Genomic DNA, 18,917 nt, shown 5'->3' with positions numbered 1-18,917 from the left:
GCATCAAAAGTAAACTTGCTTACCAAACAGGCCACAGCGGTGGCAGGTTGTTGACCGAAGGGGCGGTCCTAAAGAGTTGAAGAGTGCTGGATTATTTACAGACAAGGCATTCTCAAACAACTTGTGGGATTTTTTTGATTTTTCAGGAGACACGTTATTGTTGGGCTTCTATGAAGAACAAAGAACAGCAATATTAGAATGTCTCTTTAGCTCTGTACGTGGGACTGCCTCGCTGGTATCAGTGTGGGTAAGATTTTTACATACAACTGAAACCCTAAACTTAGCATACACAGCAAGTATAATGTCAACTCTGAAAGGGAGCAAAGAAGGCACTAACTATGCTCAAATGGTAAAATGATGACCCCCCGCCCCCCAAGCTATATGCATAATGTCACATTTACAGTAACCACTAGGAAACCTATTTGGAGATATGTACCAATCAAAACCAATTTATAAAGTGTTCAATTAACTCACAAGAATGCAGGGGAGACATGGGTGGCAGAAGATAAACTTTCAATATGGGTAAATGGATTAATGAGAGGTCACTGAACTATATCTTGTGTGAGAAATTCAAGTAGTAAAAAGATGAAACATTACCTCATGACCGTGAACTAACAGAGACCAGGGGACAGTGTATTACTATCAGATAAAAGATTACAAAGGAGAGACAATTTCCATAGAGGATGGAATATGACCAAACAGTCAATCCTCAAGATGACCTCACAGCCCTAGGCTTGCAAGGGTCAACAGCAAAGCTCCATGATATGAAGTATAACTGAGAAGAGCAAGAGTCAGTGAGTACAGCTGCAGATGGAAATGTTCGCTGCCTACAAAGATGGACTAGACCAAAGAACAAGAATCCGAACTCAGCATCGCCATCAGTCAACAGGCCCTGGTAGGGATGCACATTTAGCCATAGTAACCTACAAGGGCAGAACACGCATTCTCTTCAAGTGCTAACAGAATACTAACAGCAAGCCTGTAGCCTAACTTTAAAGACTTGAGGGATGGGGCACAGCTCAGAGACGTTTATCTCCTGTACCATGCAGAAGAGCCAGGTTCCATCTCTAGCACAAGAGAAGGAGCATGGAGCTAAGAGAGGATGGTTGAAATAGAAATCACACAGATTTCTCCAACCACAATAAACTCTAGTTGGAAATGAACACTCAGGAGGTAGTAAGTTCATTATGCCAAACTCAAAAACAGTCTTCTAAATAATGTGTGGGTCTCAGAGGATGAGTTAAGCCAACTGGACAGGAAAAAAAAAAAACAAGTTATCAAAACTTATGGGACACTGTCAAAGCTCCATTGAGAGAAAAATCAAGAGCACCACATGAATGAAAGTACCAAGTCAATGACTTGATATCTCCAAGTAAAATAAATAAAATGGAATACAACTGGACAACATACTCTACAAACATAACTAATCCAGAACAGACTGAACTCAGCATTCACAAACATTGACTACATAAGTAATACAGACCAGTTTCTAAAATTTATAAACAAACACAACATGAAATACTTTGAACAGTTATAAATATTATGGAAATTCTATCACTGTTTAAGGCCCCCCTCAAAAAATGACAAAATTTTCACTAGAGAATTATACCAAATATTTCAGTAACAAAAATAATATACTGTGTCTTTTTGAGGAAACAGAAGAGAGTACTTTTTTTGAGGTCAATATTTCATTGATATCAATCACAAACAGTAAAAAGTTAATATCCCGTGACCACATGGTATTTATTTCAGAGGTACAATTAAGGTATTAATGTAGCCCACAAAAATAACAGACTAAACTATTGGTCACTATATTAATCACTATAGTAAATATATTTGATTTCTAGACTTCAAAGACACAAGATTAAGTAGAAAGCCCTATCATTTCTGCTTCTTAGCAATAAACTCAAGAACACATGAATGTAATCACTCAAAAAGCATTCTTCAGCACAAATCGAACACAGATTTAACACACAGAAGCTGAAAAACGCAGAGTGAAAGAAATCAGGCTACATAAATGGAGACACGTGTGTCTCCGCCAGAAGACTGAGTATAAAAAAGGTGTCTAACTCTCCATCAGATGACAGGTTTAATGATGTTCTAGCCAAAATCAGAACAGTATTACTTTGTAGATATGGGAACAAGATTATTCTAACCAATCGTGTGAAGGCAAAGAAACTTTATAAAGTTGAATGACCAGTGCAATTTTAGGACTTCTCTGGCTAGGTGACCGCAGTGTTGGCTGGAGGACAGAAAATGAAGGGAAAGCCATGAGGAGCAGAGATGTTCTGTGGTGTTTAGAACTTCAGACTATCCTCCAATGACTCGACTCACTCTCAATCAAGAAAAGCTAACCTTCCCACAAACAGCACCCAGGACAACAGGATACCTACAAACAAGACTAACCACAACCCAAGCTCCTTAAACAAAATTAGCTCAAAAGAGATCAAAATACAAACCATGAAACATTCTCAAGAGGAACATGCCTGAGTGATCTAGAGTAGCAAAGAGTTTGCAGTCAGAACACCCAAGGTCCAACACTCACAGAAGAATCTAATCACCAGACATCTTCTAAATGAAGCCCTTTGTTCTGAAAAAGGCTTCCACAGGAGATGAAAAGACAAGGCTGGAGGCAGGAGCAAGGCCAGACAAACCATGCTTCATTAAAAAGAATTTTCAAAATTTAAGTTAAAAACTTAAACGACCCTATTAGAAAATAGACAAAAGCCAAACATTTCTCCAATGGATATTGTATATCAAGGAGGGGCAGAGCCTGTGGAGGCAGCCACAGAAAGGCATGGAAGGGACCCTGTGACGATAGCAATGTTCTCTATTAGTGCAGGCTACAATCCTGAAGGTCCCTGGATAAAGGTTACACAGGACCTCACTCTAACCCTAACACCTGTGCCTGCATGTGAACCTACAGTTAATCAAAAGGACTTTTCCCTAAGAAAGGTTCTAGAGAGAAGTAAACTTGACCTTGAACCCTAACAAAAAGAAAAATGCCTCTTTAGTAGCACAGTCCAAAAAATGTCAGGCTGGAAAAAAGAAACTTACAGTTTTTACTTGGTTGGGTGGTGAACTGTGTTCAAGGCTTAATGGTGACACTGGGTTTCCTAGGAGAGGAAAACACAATTCCTATCAAATGCCAAATACTACTTTTCACTTCTGATAATGTAAAATAGCAACTCCATGAGGCTCAAACCGTAGCTCTCCCCCTAACAACCTCCCAGCTACACTACAAAAAAGCAAACGACATTTTTTTTTCCTGGCAGAAAATAAGAATTTGCTAGTGTTACAGATATGCATATCATTTCTTGACTCAATCAACAGTCAAGCTTCTCCCACTGTGAACCTTTCTCCAGTCAGAATGTAGACACTCTCACACCTTTTGACCTCTACTATTTTGCAGTTTTTAAATGAATAACCTAACAAGTTGGATTCCTGCATGCTTTCTCCTCTACACACAGTCACCCATGAGGTACTGCTTCTAAGTATATCAAAAGAATATGGCCTCACAGACAGAAAAGGAGCATCAAATGATCTTCTCAGATAACTGTTAATGCTTTTCCTCAAATCACACACATCAGCACTCAAACGAAGCTTAAGAATCAGTGCTAATAGACAGGAGGATTAAACAGGGAGGGGAAGAGGGGTTAAGGAGTGAGAGGAGAGGAACAACTCACACTAAGGGCCATTTGAGGGGTTGTACGGAAACCTACTACTGTAACAGCTTCTTAAAATATATACATGTATAAAAGAAATCAAAATGGAGTCACCAAAAATAACGGGGGGGGGGGGGGTAATGCCCCAACTTTCACCACCAAGTGTAATCTCCAGTGCCAGGGATGGAATCCATGAGTCGTTGGCCAAAGGGACCCCATGGAAAATTTCCAAACATCTTGGGGTATTGCCAAGACTACTGGTTACTCTCCACAAATGGATGGTAAAACCCTATTACTTAAGACAACACTTACATATCATTGAACACAGAGAAGTCAAGCTGGTGCCTAACTACAGCCTTCACCCGCTACTGACTAGTGTTCATGGCTAGGAAGTACTATGCACATTACCAGAGGGGAAAGGTAAACCACCAGCCCAGCTACAAACCCTGAAGTCTATGACAGCTGACCTGCCTTCATGACACACTGAAGTGATAGTGACACAAATGTATTGTGAAAATAACCAACTAACTACCCTTTGATTGGATTTAAGGCCCACTCCATGAAATGGGACCCATGCTTGGCATTGCCCAGGTGGCCAAGAAGTTAGGAAGGCCATGGACCTAGGGGGAAAACAAATACTATTGTTATTGTTCTGCCAGAGAGGCATAGCAATAAAATGACTCTTAACATTCTTCTATATCCAGAGATCAGTGCCTTGGACAGCCCCCATCAGAGAAGCCCCACACAGCAGAAGGAACTAATACAGCGTCCCACTTTGAGACACTGGGTCCTAAAGGGAATGTCTTTACCAAACTCCTCTCCTCAGGGCTCAGAGATCTGTAAGGAGGAGGAAGTGGAAAGATTCTAAGAGCCAGAGGGGATGGAAGACACCAAGGAAACAGGCACCTGCTGACACACATATGAACTCAGAGGTGGTAGTAACATTCACAGGGCCTGCTCAGGACCAAACCTGATGGAGTCTTGTAATTGAAGATAGTTTGGTCCTGCCTGGCTCAGTCAGGACAAATCTCTCACCCACTAGTCCTGTAGCAGCTCAGACCCAACCAAGTAAACACACAGAGACATATTATTTACAAACTGTATGGCCGTGGCAGGCTTATTGCTAATTGTTCTTATATCTTAAATCAACTCATTTCTATTAATCTCTAAGTTGCCACGTGGCTTGTGGTTTACCAGTATCTTAACATCTGCTTCTCATCATGGCGGCTGGCAGCATCTCCTGACTCAGCCTTCCTGTTTCCAGAATTCTTTTTGCTTGTCCCGCCTATACTTCTTGCCTGGCTACTGGCCAATCAGCATTTTATTTATACAAAGCGATATCCACAACAAAGTCTCAGCCCTGAGAGGGGGAAGTGGACAGGATTTTCCATTCCTAACCAAGAAGCTATCTGCAACTGACATCTGTCTACGTACAAAGGAATCTGACTGGATAATTAACCACATAGGAGGACAGCACCAAGCCCAGCAGTTGATATCAACACAATGTGGGTTCCGTGGTATGCCTGTACATGTTTTCTCATGTTGCTTTGTGTGTGTATGTCTTACTAATCTTTTGCTTATATATTATGGTTTCTGGTTTTGTGTTTATGAGTTTTGTGAGTTTCTTGTGCTTTTTTTTTTTTTAAAAAAAAGCTGGTTTGACTGTTTTCTAGAGATAAGAGAAAGTGTGTGGCTGAGTGGGTAGATCTGGAAGGAGTTGTAAGAGGGGATGAGATAAAACCATATTCAGAATATGTGAGATGAAAAAAGTTATTTTCAATAATATACATACACACACACACACACACACACACACACACATATACACACACATACATACATGTATATCTTAAAAATGTTATGCTAACACAGTGTGGAGCCCCAGACCACGTCAGTAACTTCTACGTCGCATTAGAACCAGTGGCCTCAGTTCACACTTCAGTGGAGAACACCGGTTTACTGAGTTTCCAAGAGTTGTCCGATGTTGGTATGTCAACATGTCAGATGTTGATGTCCAATGTCAGCATTACCATGCATGAGGCTCTTAAATGCAGGCACATGTACCTGAGATTCTAATTTACCTTAACATTGTTTTCACTTAGTGCAAAATATCTTCTGTTGCCCTTACAACAACAAACTCTGTTAAGTTTTGAGAAAACATTTGGCAAACAGCTAAGTCTGACAGAGGCCTGGCATCCTTTTTAGGTCACAGTCCTATGCTCTCAATAAATTGAGAGCATACCTTTCTTCCTTGTACAAAATACAAAAAAGATGTTTCTACACAAAACATTAAGGTTTAACATGGTAATTTTCATTATTCCATAGAAGGCATCTTTTTATTATTATTTTTTGTTTTTGTTTTTCGAGACAGGGTTTCTCTGTGTAGCTTTGCGCCTTTCCTGGATCTCACGCTGTAGCCCAGGCTGGCCTCGAACTCACAGAGATCCGCTTGCCTCTGCCTCCTGAGTGCTGGGATTAAAGGTGTGCGCCAGCACATCTTTTTTAAACAAAAAATTTCTGTATTTGTTTACTAGTTTATGGTAATGAAAATATTCAAGGACCACTAGCCCAGTGCTAGACCTAAACTGAGCTGTGAGGTAAATACAGTTCGTACATCCTTAGTTTTGACTTAAGGGCTTCCTAGAGTCCAAGGGTCACACTTTGCACTGGATTAACACAGCATTACAAGAGCACATCTCACATACCCAGAAATTAAATCCCACTAGGCCCTCCTCTCCTTAAAAGAGTAAGCTTTCAGAATCAGGAAAAAAATAAATTATTTTAAAAGCAATCACATGAAACCATTGTAACTACATGTCTATGGGCTACTATGTGCAAGACAGCTTTAACTCAGTTTCACAATTCCCATTACAAACCACCACAAGCCATCCTTTCCACATCCCTGAGGAAGGTCATCTGTAGTCATTCCCTTCTGTGGAATCTCTTCTGTGATTAATGAAGCCAAGGACACTCCTTGGTAGTTGCTTGCCCATCTAAATAATAATTAGATGCAAAAACTCTTCTGTAGTCATTTGGCACTGTTACCCAATGACATTCAGTCTTAAATGGAGTCAAAGAATCCATCAGAATCGAGTAGGAAGGGCGCAGTTCTCACTCACCTGTTGGTAATGTCTTCCTGTCTCCTTTGGTCCCACATACTTCTCCATTGATACAAGCAGGGTTTGAAGAGATCACCGAATTGTCTTCCTGACTAGTTAAATACGGTTTGCTTTGCTCACAAAGCAAGAAACTGTTCTTTTTATTTCCATTCTCTGGGCTTTTCAGTCTGAAATTGGGATGGTTATGCTGTGCTACAGGGCTTCTTAGTGAGTCCTGTGGTGGAAGCTTGCTTTCCTTTCTCTCAAAATTAAATGGCTCTGCCATTTTACAAGTAGAGGCTTCCAAATTATTTCGTGGCATCATATTAGGTGGCAAGTTAACATTCATTGAAGTCTGAGGAAAGAAACATATTTGAGAGGTGAACTGTCAAAGTAGAGCTATTAGCCCAGGGGACTGTTTTCAAACATCAGATAATTCCTATAAACAATTCCATGCAGACTTAACCTTGCTATAAAAATCTGGAATATAGTACACAAATATTTATTTATGAGAAGTGTCATCTCAGAGCTCCATACCATTCTTTACTCTGAAGTACCAGGAACAGAAAAGCCCTTTCACAACTGAAAATACTATTTCCTGTGTAAAGACTACTTCTTCCTAGTGGAATATGATACAGTCTATCACTTAAATCAAGCCGTCACTCACTCTGCTTCCTATCTTATGCCATGCCAACTCTAACATCATGAACACCACTTACCCAGAAGGCCCTGGCTCTCCCATCTGCCTGCCTGATCAGGGCCATTTCTCAACTCCTCTCAGCTGACCCTATTCTGATTTCCTCAAGCATTCTGCTTTGACAATCTCCAGCTGTGCTTCACAAACTGAAAAAAAAGTTTTTCTTTTTCCTTTTGGACCTATGTGTGTAGCTTCCTCTGACAATGAGTGACCTGCTGCAAGTTTCCCATGCTGCAGTGGCTGCAAGAGCCTGGGAGGCACACCTGCCCGAACACTGCTGGCTCGAGGTCTTCCTGTCACCCTCTCTGGAGGGAAGCCCTGCAGCAGAACCACAACTCTTCTCCTTGGCAGTGACATGAACCACGCACGTGAAACTGCCTATTTTTCCAAAACCTCCAAAGGGAGCAGAAGCCGGAGACAAATGTCACTTAAAGTGGCTTTGAACAAACAAACAGCAGAAAAATGCTTTTGTATCCTAAAACTTTGATTTCTTGTTTTAAATTACATATAGTTTAATACAATCCTGACAATAAGAAGAGATAACGTATTTGGGGGCCATAAAAACAACGTGTCTGCAGAAAAGGTTTTCTGAACTTGGAACATCCAAAAACACTAATTCAGATTCAAATATGCAGAAATCCAAGGTATTTCTGGTACTTTCCAGTGCTTCAGTGTCCTCATCTTAACATACACATGTATAATCTATGCTGTGAATGCCCTTGGTCTGGCGTGCCATCAAACACTGCCCCAAACACCCCAGCCCAGACTTGAGACCGTTTTCCTCCTCCAAGATGGCTCTTGCCTCCTTGGTGGCCTTGTGCACTTCAGAAGACATTCTATGCAAAAAGAAAGGCCGTGTTAGAGCTGCAAAACTCAGTGGTTCAGAAGAGCAAGAGCTCTGAAATCACATCCAAGCCCCACCTTCCTCATTCAGCGATGCTATTTTGCTCCAACCATTTCTTCTTTCTAGGATTCGGTGACTAAAAAAAACGCAGACAGATGCAGTAACTTCCTCAACACTAATCATGAGGATTGGACAAGTGACTGGATGTAAACCACCCAGGGCAATGGAGGCTGCTCGACAATACCTTCCTCCCTGCAAAAAGCAGCAAACAACTCACTCAGGGGACACGCGCGCGCGGCGCACACACGCACACACACACACACACACACACACACACACACACACACACACGGGGCAATCACTCCATCACAGATAAACACTCCAACTTTTGTGTCATGAGGAAGGAGTTTGCAAGATTTTGTTTGCTGGCCTTTAACTTGCCATCTTTCTGCCTCGACCTCAGTGCCAGGATTTCAGTGGTAAACTATTATACCCAGGGGAATGCACATGTTTAAAATAGAAGTAATCTCGGGGTTTAAGTATATTTCTTTAATTCTAAACGTAAGTGACTGGTAAATTGAACCAACTTGTCACCCCTCCACCCACCATACCCGACTAAGGCCGAGCACCCACTTTAGAATCTTAGTCTGATACCTAATTCTGCAATTCCCGCGATATCAGGGGAACAAAGACATCTGACTGCTTTAATTCTGGAGGCCCAACAGGGGAAACTTATTTACAGCTGGGGCCCTGGAAAAGCCAAGTGCCAAGAAGAGCGATTGTCACACAGCGGATGCATTAACAAGTGCTCTCTGGCTTATACCCTGGTGACCCTGCAGATGCTATAGGAGGCAAGAGGATTTAGGGAAAGAGCTAAGGAGTACAGGCAAACAACGCTGCAGTGCGACTTCACAGCACCGCATCCACACGTCTCTGGGTGAAAAGAAAGCCAACCAAACAAAACAAACAGCTTTGGACACTGTTTCCAAACCGAGCCCTGGGCCGCTGCTTGCCCACGCCCCAGTTCCTGGGCACTGGGTCCCTCTAACCCAGTCAGGATCCAACCACACCCAAACCTCCCGGCAAAGCTCTCCCGTGTGCGGGTCCTGTGCCCGCTCAACGCCCGACTTAACGCCCGACCTCAACGTCTAGCTCACAACTTCCGGCTCCCAACGCCCCAAGCCCGAGGCCACCTTGACGCCGCGCTCCTGCGCCCTGGTGCCCCGGCTCCTGACCTGGAGGGAGCGGAAAGGGCCGCCGACCCCGACTTGTCTGGGAAGCCTGGCCGTGCTGGCATTTGCCATACCCCGAGAGCCAGGAGCTCCACCCGCGCTCACCTCGCCTCGGCCACCCAAGGCCGCTCTCGAGGCTGCGGCCGGTCCCGCGCCTGCGCAGTCGGCGCCCACGTGCGCCCGCCCCGCCCACGCGCCCAGGGCTGCAGGTGCTGCCAGGCTGCCCGGATTGGAAGCAGGTGTTTGCGGCGGTGCAGGGTCACGAATGAGGGGCTTTTCTAGCTTTCTCCAGAAAGGTGTCCCGGGAGCACCAGAGGCAAATTTCGGGAGACCCTCCCAACTAAGGGCTCGCTTTTTGGGGGTGGGGGTGGTGAAACCTTACTAACAAATTCAAAAGAACTGCATCTCCCCGCGTCTGTCGTCCACTTTCAAGAGGACTCATTGTCAAGCTTGTCTACTTTTTTTTTTTTTTTTTGGTCTTTCAAGACAGGTTTTCTCTGTGTAGTTTTGGTGCCTGTCCTGGAACTCGGTCTGTAGCCCAGGCTGACTTCGAACTCACAGAGTTCCACCTGCCTCTGCCTCCGGAACGCTGGGATTAAAGGCATATGCCACCACTGCCTAGCTTGTCTATGTTTTCATCCCAGTCACTTCTGGAGTGTTTAAAAGTATTGGCCAGATTTATGTCTATATACTTTTTACATTTTCATTTAATTTGTGCCATGGCACATATGTGGAAGTCAGGGGACAACTTTTGCAATCAGTTCCCTTGTTTTGTTTTGTTTTGTTTTGTTTTTAGACTGTGTTTCACTATGTAAGCCCTGGCTGGCCTGTTGTTTGCTGTGTTGATGGAGCCATCACTGAACTCACCACAGATCCACCTGCCTCTGGCCCTTACTATGTTGACCAGCTGGCCATGAACTCAGAGATATCTCCCTGATTCTGTCTCTGGAATGCTGGGGTTAAGGGCATGGGCTACTGTTAGGTCTCCAATCCAGAACAAATGGCTGATATACCTATTTAACATACCAAATTGGACCCGGCCTCCAGGTTTTCCCAGCATCCCTTAGTCCCTACCTGTTAAAGGGTATGGCTGGCATACCACGCCCCCTACCCTAACTTCTCCAGCCCAGGGGTTGAGCTGTCTTTCCCTATATAATCCAACCATTTTAGCTACCCAGTCTTTTGTCTACTCTACTCTCCTGGTCTCCTGGCTTTCCCCTCCCCCAGGGTCATGTTCTGTCTGGACTCTCCTAGATGTCTCTGCCTCTGCCGATGCTCTCCCTCAAATCTCTTAAAAAAAAAAAAAAAAAAAAAAAATCTTATCCACTATACCTAGGAGCAGTCATGCCTTTCCTTTTTTATTTGTTTTTCATTCAGCTCCCAAGGCTGACATTGCCTTTTTCATTTTTAATAGATTGCTTTTAGACTAGTTTTACCTTTACAGAATGAAGAAAAGGAAGAGTTCTCACGATGAATTTACAGTTTCTCCTACTCTGACCATGTTAGTGGAATAAGGTCTTCACCTTTAAGGAACTATTGTCATTAACTAAAGTCCATTTATTTATTTAAATTCCTGACCACTACTATCCATTTTCTGAGCCAGACTCCAACATTACACTTCCTTATCTTTCCATGGCTGCGGCAGTTTCTCCTCATTGGGAGTACTGATCAGCCTTTTGGAGCATGCCCCATGATCATGAAGGTTGTCTGATGCGTTCTCATGATAGCAACAGAGTGTGAGTTGTTCTGAATGACATTTTTATCGTAAGACATCTGTGGAACACGGTGAACAATGCCTTGGGGGACTGTGAGAGGGGCTGAAACTGTGCTCACCACTCCTTTTTTTTAATAACATACCTTACTAGCAATGTTTGCCCAATTTGTTTTTAAAGTCAGACCCTTCTTTTCCTATGTATGCATGCATACATGCATGCATGCATGTAGTTAGAGACAGGGGTCTCTTGGAGGTAAAGCTCAAAGTGTTTCCATCCTGCACCTTCCAAGGGTCTGGATAACAGGTGTAAGCCACTACTCTCCATTCAACCCATCATCTGTCATAGGCATCTTAATTGCAAAATGTGCTGTAATACATTACCATCATTTAAGGAGGGAGGTGACCTTTTCTTATTGAAAAGACTTTAGCATTGCATTTTTTTCCTCCCCAGCAATTATGAAAGTATTTTAATAGGAGTAAGTTTTGCTTTTTAAATTGCCATTGAAGACGAGTCTTAATTATTTTCACCCACGATTTAAGTCTACACAGCCCTAAACTTTAAAACATCTTTTTACTGGATAGAGGCGGTTTCCAGAACCTCCAGACTGAAACTGCTCACCTTCCTTCCCTCCCCCAAACTGGGCCTAGTCACTATAATTAACACCCTTCTTGCAGCCATGGAACCTGCTGGGATACCTAACCTAGGAGCCTAGGTCTTCTGCAAGGAGACAGACAGCTTATTGGTAAACGATGGCATCGAGTGTCACTGAAGAATGCAAATCAAGGGTGTTACGGAAACGCTTCCGAGATCTCTCCCAAGAATGAATGCTCGCCTGCACAGGTAGGCTGCTCCTACTGACTTGGCCCACCCAGGTCCAGTGCAAAGTTTACAGAACCGGGAAGCCACATCTCGAATTCTCTTTTATTACTTTTATGCCACTGACTCATTAGATGATCGGCCAAAGGGTGAGGAGGGAAGATAGCAAGTGAGTACTTCCTTTGACAGAAAGCACCGGCTTGGGGAGGAAAGGATGCGAGCAGACCAGCCAGACAAGGGCACGAAAGCCAGCCTGCCACAGCCCCCTTTGGGGGTAGGTGAGGGTGAAGACGAGTTGCTGGGCAAGGTCTCTAGGAGCCGCGGGGCAGTGCTTCGAAAACCACGCCCACCTCCAGGTGCTCAGCGTCACGCGGTCCGCGCCGCGCTGATTGGCTCTTCCGGGGAGCCCCGCCCCCTCAGCTGTAGCCGCGCCGGCTTCGGCGTCGCCGCCATCTTTGTTGATGTGTCAGGTCCTCGGGGGTTTTGAGGGGGTGCCTCGGTTGAGAGTCAGGGATCGGCCGTGGTCTCCACGCGGGACTTCCTCGTCCACTCCGTGTCGGCTGGACCCGGTCATGGCGACGCTGGCCCGGGAGCCGGAGCTCCATCGGCCTCGTTAGGGTGCGGCCCGGGGCTGGACGACGGACGGTGAGTGGCCGAGGGGCGTCGGGGCGGGCGGGCGGGCGGGCGACTGTCCGCGCGCTGTCGGGCCGCGTGGTTCCAGCCGCGGTGGGCCGCGCGTGGAGGGGCCGGCGGGGCCCGGGGGCTCCCCCGCCTCGCCTGCGCGGGATCCCGGGTGGACTGCGATCTTGCGGGACTTGGAAGTGGTTCTTTCGGGTGGTGAGGAACGGGTTTGTGAGGCTGCGTTCCTCCGAGCTGGCGGTGCACTTCGTGAACCTTGGTAGGGAATCACGGCACATGCATTTCTCCGCTTCTACGTAGTCCCAAAGTAGCAACCCCTGGGAAACAATGCAGGCAGAACGGTGGCTCAGCTGCTGGCAATTGGTAACTTGTTCAATCGTCACATCTTGATTTTCCTTGAGCGAAGAGACCCGGGTTTGTATCCAGAACACCTGGGTTCGAATCCTGCGCTTCCGTGGGTGAGCGTCAGAGAAGACTATAGTAAAACCACGGCAGCTGCCCAGATTTTTCAGACGCTGTGTTACGTCCCTTTGATGGCTAGGCTTTTTGTTTCTTCTGAAGCGATAGGCAGGATGCTTGTCCGAGGAAACTGTGCAGCAAGTCAGTGTGATAGTGTTTCAAAGGGACACTTGTAGCCACCCAAAGAAACGTCAGTCTGTTAGGTTGCTTAGGTTTTTTAGTGTGGAACCGTAACTTCACCTGTCTGTCTGTAGTGTTGATCTTGTGGAGGGGATTGAGGACCCAGACACCGTGAGTGATACTGAAGTGTCTGTGTATAAAGTGCTCGGTGTCTGTGCAGCTACTTTCCAGCTCTTGGCTTATTAATGAGCACACAAGTAAAGCAGTAGTGTTGATTGGCCTACGTCTTTCTTTGTACCTTTTTGGTCTTTTTATGTTTTAAATTCAGTGAAGATTTTGGGTAGGCCATAAATCTTGTAGTATTACATCAATGATTCCTCCTTTGTACAGTGGAATAGGGAAGTAGAACTTTGAAAGACTTCCAGAAGATGCGTGGACTTTTTTTTTTAAGGCCTGTTCTAGTTCAGAATAATAGAAGCTTAAGTTTTTGTTTTTGTTTTTTTAAACCGAGGTTCCATGATATATGGTTGGCATTTCATTCTTATCTTTTGCTAACTGAAAGGCTGTGTGGTGGTGCAGTGACCTCTCATAAACATTTAGTTCCTTCACCCACGAGCTAAAGAATTCTCCTTTGATGCTACCCAGTGAGGCAGGCCGAGCGATGATTGCTTAGCATGTCCTGAAAGTCGTTATGGCCGTGGTGACCATAGTAACAGCAGGCTCTGCTCAGCTCTTCAAGGAAGCTGTGGTGGCTGGAAGCACAAAGAGCCAAGTTTAGAAAACTGTCTCCGGTTGAAGGAGAGTAAGTAGCACTCTACCCTAGTTTACCAAAGCTACCTGACTCACGTAAGAAAGAATACTTAACCCCAAATTCTGGTCTGTTTCCCTTTTAGTTAAAAACTAAGATTTTCTTCTACTTCTTGTCTTAAATGACTAAGGCCAAGTTTTGAGTTTCTCATAAACTCACAAACATCACTTGGCTTACAATGTTTAGTTGTTCTATTTAGAATTTATTTTAGAGACAGCAACAGGAGAGATAATTTAGACCTACAAATGATACTGTAATCTCACACCATTTCAGCCTTACTTGAACTTTGTTAACAGAGGTTTTCTTTGCTCCAAGAAGTAAAATATGGGGGTAGAGGGGCATTAGACACCAAGAGCTGAAGCAACCCAGCACACTACTGACTGTGTTAAGAGTGCATTTCTTAATGCTTTTCTGGTGAGGTGGGTGAGCTGAGCCTTCACTGTAAGATTGGGTAGTAAGTGCTAATAAGTAGTTGTTGTCTTTAATAAACTACATCTTGACAAATTAAATTTAGGCATCAGTCCAACTCTTTAAAGAAAACTTACAAATCCCTGTTTTAATTGAGGTCAATTTTTTTATATTCAGTTTTCAGATTTTTAAGAACAATGAGATAAAAATACTTATGTTTTCTTAGACTTTATTGCAGTTGGTGGGTTTTATACAAATAGCTTCAAATTAAGAATTCTAAGTCAATTTTCTGCCTTAATATTTTAAAAACCATTTTAGAGTCATGTAAAAATGTGTAGATATAAAGTTCCAAAACTATGATTGCCTGTTAAAAGACAGGAGGTGTTAGTACTGCAGGATGTATAAACTACCCAATATCTCACTAAAGATTAAGTATGAAAAGATCAAAAAGAAGCAAACCTGTCAGCATTGTTTCATTTGTATAATGGATAAAGAACTGAAGTTGAAACTCTCTATACATTAAAACTCTAATCCATATTTGATCGCTGTATCTGAAAAGTCTTCCTTCTTGCTGAACCATTTCTAGAATTCTTTGAAATAATTGCCTCAGCTTTCATCTCTTAGAAGTAAAAATTAATCTGCATAAATTTACCTTCTATGAAACCTCAATGTCAGCTGTTTTCATCGGGGAAGCATGACTTCATGTTTCCTCCACAGGTTCTGTTCTGTTCTATTCTGTTGTTAGTTTAATTTAAAAGATTAATCTAGGAAAGTGTGTCAAAGTTAATGCATATTAAAATTTACTATTTAGGGATTATGAGGAGATGATGATTGGATGCTTTTAAATTTGATTTTTACTTTGGACTTGAGTTGCCATACCAGAATCTTATTAGAACTAGTCAGAAAGGTTTTTTATTTATGCTTCTTTCAAAATGTATATGGGAAATGTGCAAAAATTTCTTGAAATATTTACACTTTTTTACAAAGGACAGGAAACTGTTTTATTGAAGAATGGAAATGAGCTCACAGGCCTAGTTTGTATATATTAATGCATAGTAACTTGAGAAGTATACAGCTAGTATTCTTGAGGAGTGGAGTTGCGCATAATTTAAAAATTGTAAAAGGTATGCTGAACTAAGATTTTCAACTGGATTTAAAACATACATACATATATATATATATATATGATCTTGTGAAATGCCGGTAGACTTTAAAATACTATGATACTGTGAATGCTGATCTGTAGTGTTTCAGCATTTTACAGTAGCAAAACAAATGAGATTTAACAGTCTCTGTATTAGTTCATTATACCTCAGGTGAGTGTGCCTGTTTTATTCTGCATTGTGTTCCAACACCTAGAACAATGTCCATATGGAAAAACTGCACCGTGTGTTTTTTGCAGATGAGCTCTTTGGAAATTATTTTTGACCTAGTACCTTTGCATGAGGCTTGTTTGCTGTTACCAATGATCTATAAATGGAATTCATTTCTATTTACAGTTTAGTGAACTAGCCTGTGTTTTTTTGTTCAAAAAGTACTAACTAGTGGGAAACTGGAAAAAGAACTGAAAGCTATTAGTGTTTTCACTTATATAGTTTTGTGTGGAATAACTTTCTAGAAATACGAGTGTGCTCCCTAAGGTACGAGAGAGGAGTTGGAGCAGCGCTTGGCATTGAGCCTTGTGATAGGTTGCCTACAGCTGATGTGCTCCACTCAGAGGGAAGCCAGTTCCCACTGCAGCAGGCTTAAGTGTGAGCTGGCCCCATCCTACTGCTTCAGAAACAGGATGAGCTGTGGGGACAGCAAGAGAATTAAGAGGGATTTTGTGATTGTGTTATACTTTCCTTCATGAGTAACTGTTACTACAGAGTCAAAGTAGCTTCTTTTTTACTTCAGAATAGCAATGCACATTGTAGTCATTAACCATACTTACTCTATGTATTTGTGAATGTGAATTTAGTTTGCCCAGCACTTAAGAGTCTTGTAATCAATCTAGTTTTGCCATCTTCCCCTTTTGTAGCCTACTGGTAGACTATTCAATCTTTGATAATTTTGATGACAGCATTTCTTCTAAAAGAAAAAACTTGGACAACATCCAAATAATTCTACATCAGCATTGCTAATTAGGGACTCCTGTAGGGGAACTCAGCTGACTCTCCCTGCCCCCTAGTTAATGGTAGACCTATATCAGCTTATCATAGGGTTGGTTGGTTTCTGTCTTCAGCAGTTCTTATGTACTCCTCAGCTTGACATTGTTATGTGTAAAGCATAGATCCTCTTTAACATATCTTTGTCCTCTGGTCACCAATCAGCATTCACTGGGGTATCAGCAAACTAAATCTGCATAGTTTTAACGGGTATCAGATGCCAATTTGTATAATCACTTTTTCACAGGTCAAGACAAATTGAGAAACAGTATGTAAATTACTTGTCTTTAAGTTTAGTTAAGTAAGTTTAGTTTAATTGATAGACTATGTGAGCAAATTATAAGCTTGAGTAAACAGGTTAACTTTTTTTTCCTGTTACCTAGATGAAGCTCCTGTAGAGTATGCGATACATTTCCCATTGTTCTGCATTGTATTGCACACAAGAAGTCTCCTTACTAAAGCCCAACTAAAGACTGTTCCACCCCGTCATTCACAAAGCCAGTGGGTCCTGAAACCACTGAGAAGAAGTGAACAGAATTTGCAAAAATGGCAGTAAATGTCATACAGAGTGTATTTGTTAGGTTTATCTGTTTATTGTTGTTATTGTTTGATATTACAGAAGTCTCAGTTTAGAGTAAATTTCCTTGTTGCAAGAACTGCGCTCATTTAAAAGGGTTGAGAAAGGCAGCGTTTGCTCGATGAGTGTAGATGAAGTGTGGTTTCAGTTTACAGGAGACTGTTCTTGTGTTTGTTGTCAGAGGAAACTTTCAGAGAAAGGTATGACATTAGAGTCAGTCCTTAAGCATAATCAGTCTCTAGGAAAGGAAGGGCAGATCCATGGAAATGTCAGTGTACAAGATGGGGCCATGAGTGTCTTGGTAGAGTATACATCCTACAGTAGAACACCAGGGTTTTCTGAATGTGGCCGGAGAGCATGTTTGGAAACTAATATGACCGCTTTACTGAGGACTCTCAGTGATTTCTTTAAAAAACAAAGTAACAGTTAAAAAAAAAAAAAATCACAAATGTATTCTCCCTGAAGAAAAATTGAAGCTATCAGTCCATAACTGTTCAACTTAATGGTGTCTGTCTAATCCTACTCCAAGAGAGACAAGATTTCTGTGTTTTCTTTTGCTAGCCTCTTTAGGGTGGAAACAGAACTTCATTAGCTGAAACTGTAAAGAGGGAAGAGGAAGGTCCAGGTATATCTCTTCAGCTGGCTGTATGTGATTACCATCTGAAGAAGTGCTGAGTGTAGAATGGATAGCAAGAGTGTTACAGATCCTTTTTAATCATGGAAGGCTCACTTCACAAGTAGTTCCTGGTCCTTTTTAACAGTCAGTGTACTACATACATCATCCCTCTCTGAATTTGATGATTCGTCACTTCCCTTAGTAACCCTGTCTCCACCCCTCATGACTGTCCCAAATAATCTGCCCTTCTATTAACTACTTTGCTCTTTGACTTGAAGTTACAGGAAGAGAGAATTGAAGGAGGTTGAGAAAGCAAATGTTCCAGGTGTGAGATGAAGCCTGGGCTGGTTTGCATGGAGGGGGCAGAGACAGAAAAGCAGGAGAACAGATTGTTAAAGAGACGATGAAAGCAAAGGAGAAAAGGATGATTACGTATGTGAAGCCATGGCAGGAAGGTGCTCAAGTACAGGTACCATAGTTAAAATTTCGGTTTGGCCATTTTGTGTAAGACTTTGGAGAAAGCTCCAGTAGGAATGACTGTTTGCAGGTAGACCTTAACATACACAGGCATAGCATGAAGAAGAGGGGTAACTCCGTGTCTGTGACTCAAGGTGCAGAGCTGGAAACTCATCTAGGCATCAGCTGTGGGCTACTGCTTCAACTTAGCTAACTGAGTAAGTGCTAAGAAGGGAGAAAGAGTTGAATGAGCCCTGGAGACCAAGGACGCTACATGAAGGAATGTGTTTTTCAGTTGACAAATCATGACAGACAAATAAGAGCCTTAAACTTGATCAGATCTGTTCTTAACGGAATGCTGGGGAGTCACAATGCCTTTATCATCTGTTCTCTCTTAAAGGGATTCCTTGTCTGCTGTGAATTCAGCTTCTATTGGTAGAGCGCTAACTAGTTATGGTTTAAAACCACTACAGTTTTACAGTGTAAGGTTTTAAAGTCAGCAGCAGCGAATTATATCTTCCATTTATTGTATATCATATCGCATGTTATATCTTTAAAGAAAGTTACTTTGAGTGAGCTAGTTTGTAAGGTGCTTTGAGGCTGGTATAAATGTCTGAGAT

The 18,917-nt window shown here is 42.7% G+C and overlaps 2 protein-coding genes across 5 annotated transcripts in view; one reads left to right on the top strand and one right to left on the bottom strand.

The window, feature by feature from the left end:
• Window positions 1-9,696, bottom strand: part of Tdrd1 (tudor domain containing 1) — a 48,839-nt gene extending 39,143 nt beyond the window's left edge. For 3 of the 4 annotated variants that reach the window (XM_036173529.1, XM_036173539.1, XM_036173547.1), the window contains exons 1-4: window positions 9,540-9,635; window positions 6,785-7,118; window positions 3,058-3,116; window positions 24-168 (exon numbers count right to left, since the gene is read on the bottom strand). In XM_036173529.1, the coding sequence (XP_036029422.1) occupies window positions 24-168; window positions 3,058-3,116; window positions 6,785-7,118; window positions 9,540-9,608 (607 nt within the window). In that variant the 5' untranslated portion in view covers window positions 9,609-9,635. The other variant, XM_036173554.1, reaches the window with a different exon arrangement.
• A 2,787-nt stretch (window positions 9,697-12,483) lies between these two features.
• Ccdc186 (coiled-coil domain containing 186) overlaps window positions 12,484-18,917 on the top strand; it is a 33,161-nt gene continuing 26,727 nt past the window's right edge. The window contains exon 1 of the mRNA XM_036173566.1: window positions 12,484-12,712. The gene's annotated coding sequence lies outside the window, so the exon portion shown is untranslated. The remainder of the gene's footprint in view (window positions 12,713-18,917) is intronic.

This window comes from Onychomys torridus, chromosome 1 (genome assembly GCF_903995425.1).
Source record: "Onychomys torridus chromosome 1, mOncTor1.1, whole genome shotgun sequence".
Lineage (NCBI taxonomy): Eukaryota > Metazoa > Chordata > Mammalia > Rodentia > Cricetidae > Onychomys > Onychomys torridus.
The sequence above is the reverse complement of the archived record's forward strand: the minus strand, read 5'-3'. Positions and strand labels throughout refer to the sequence as shown.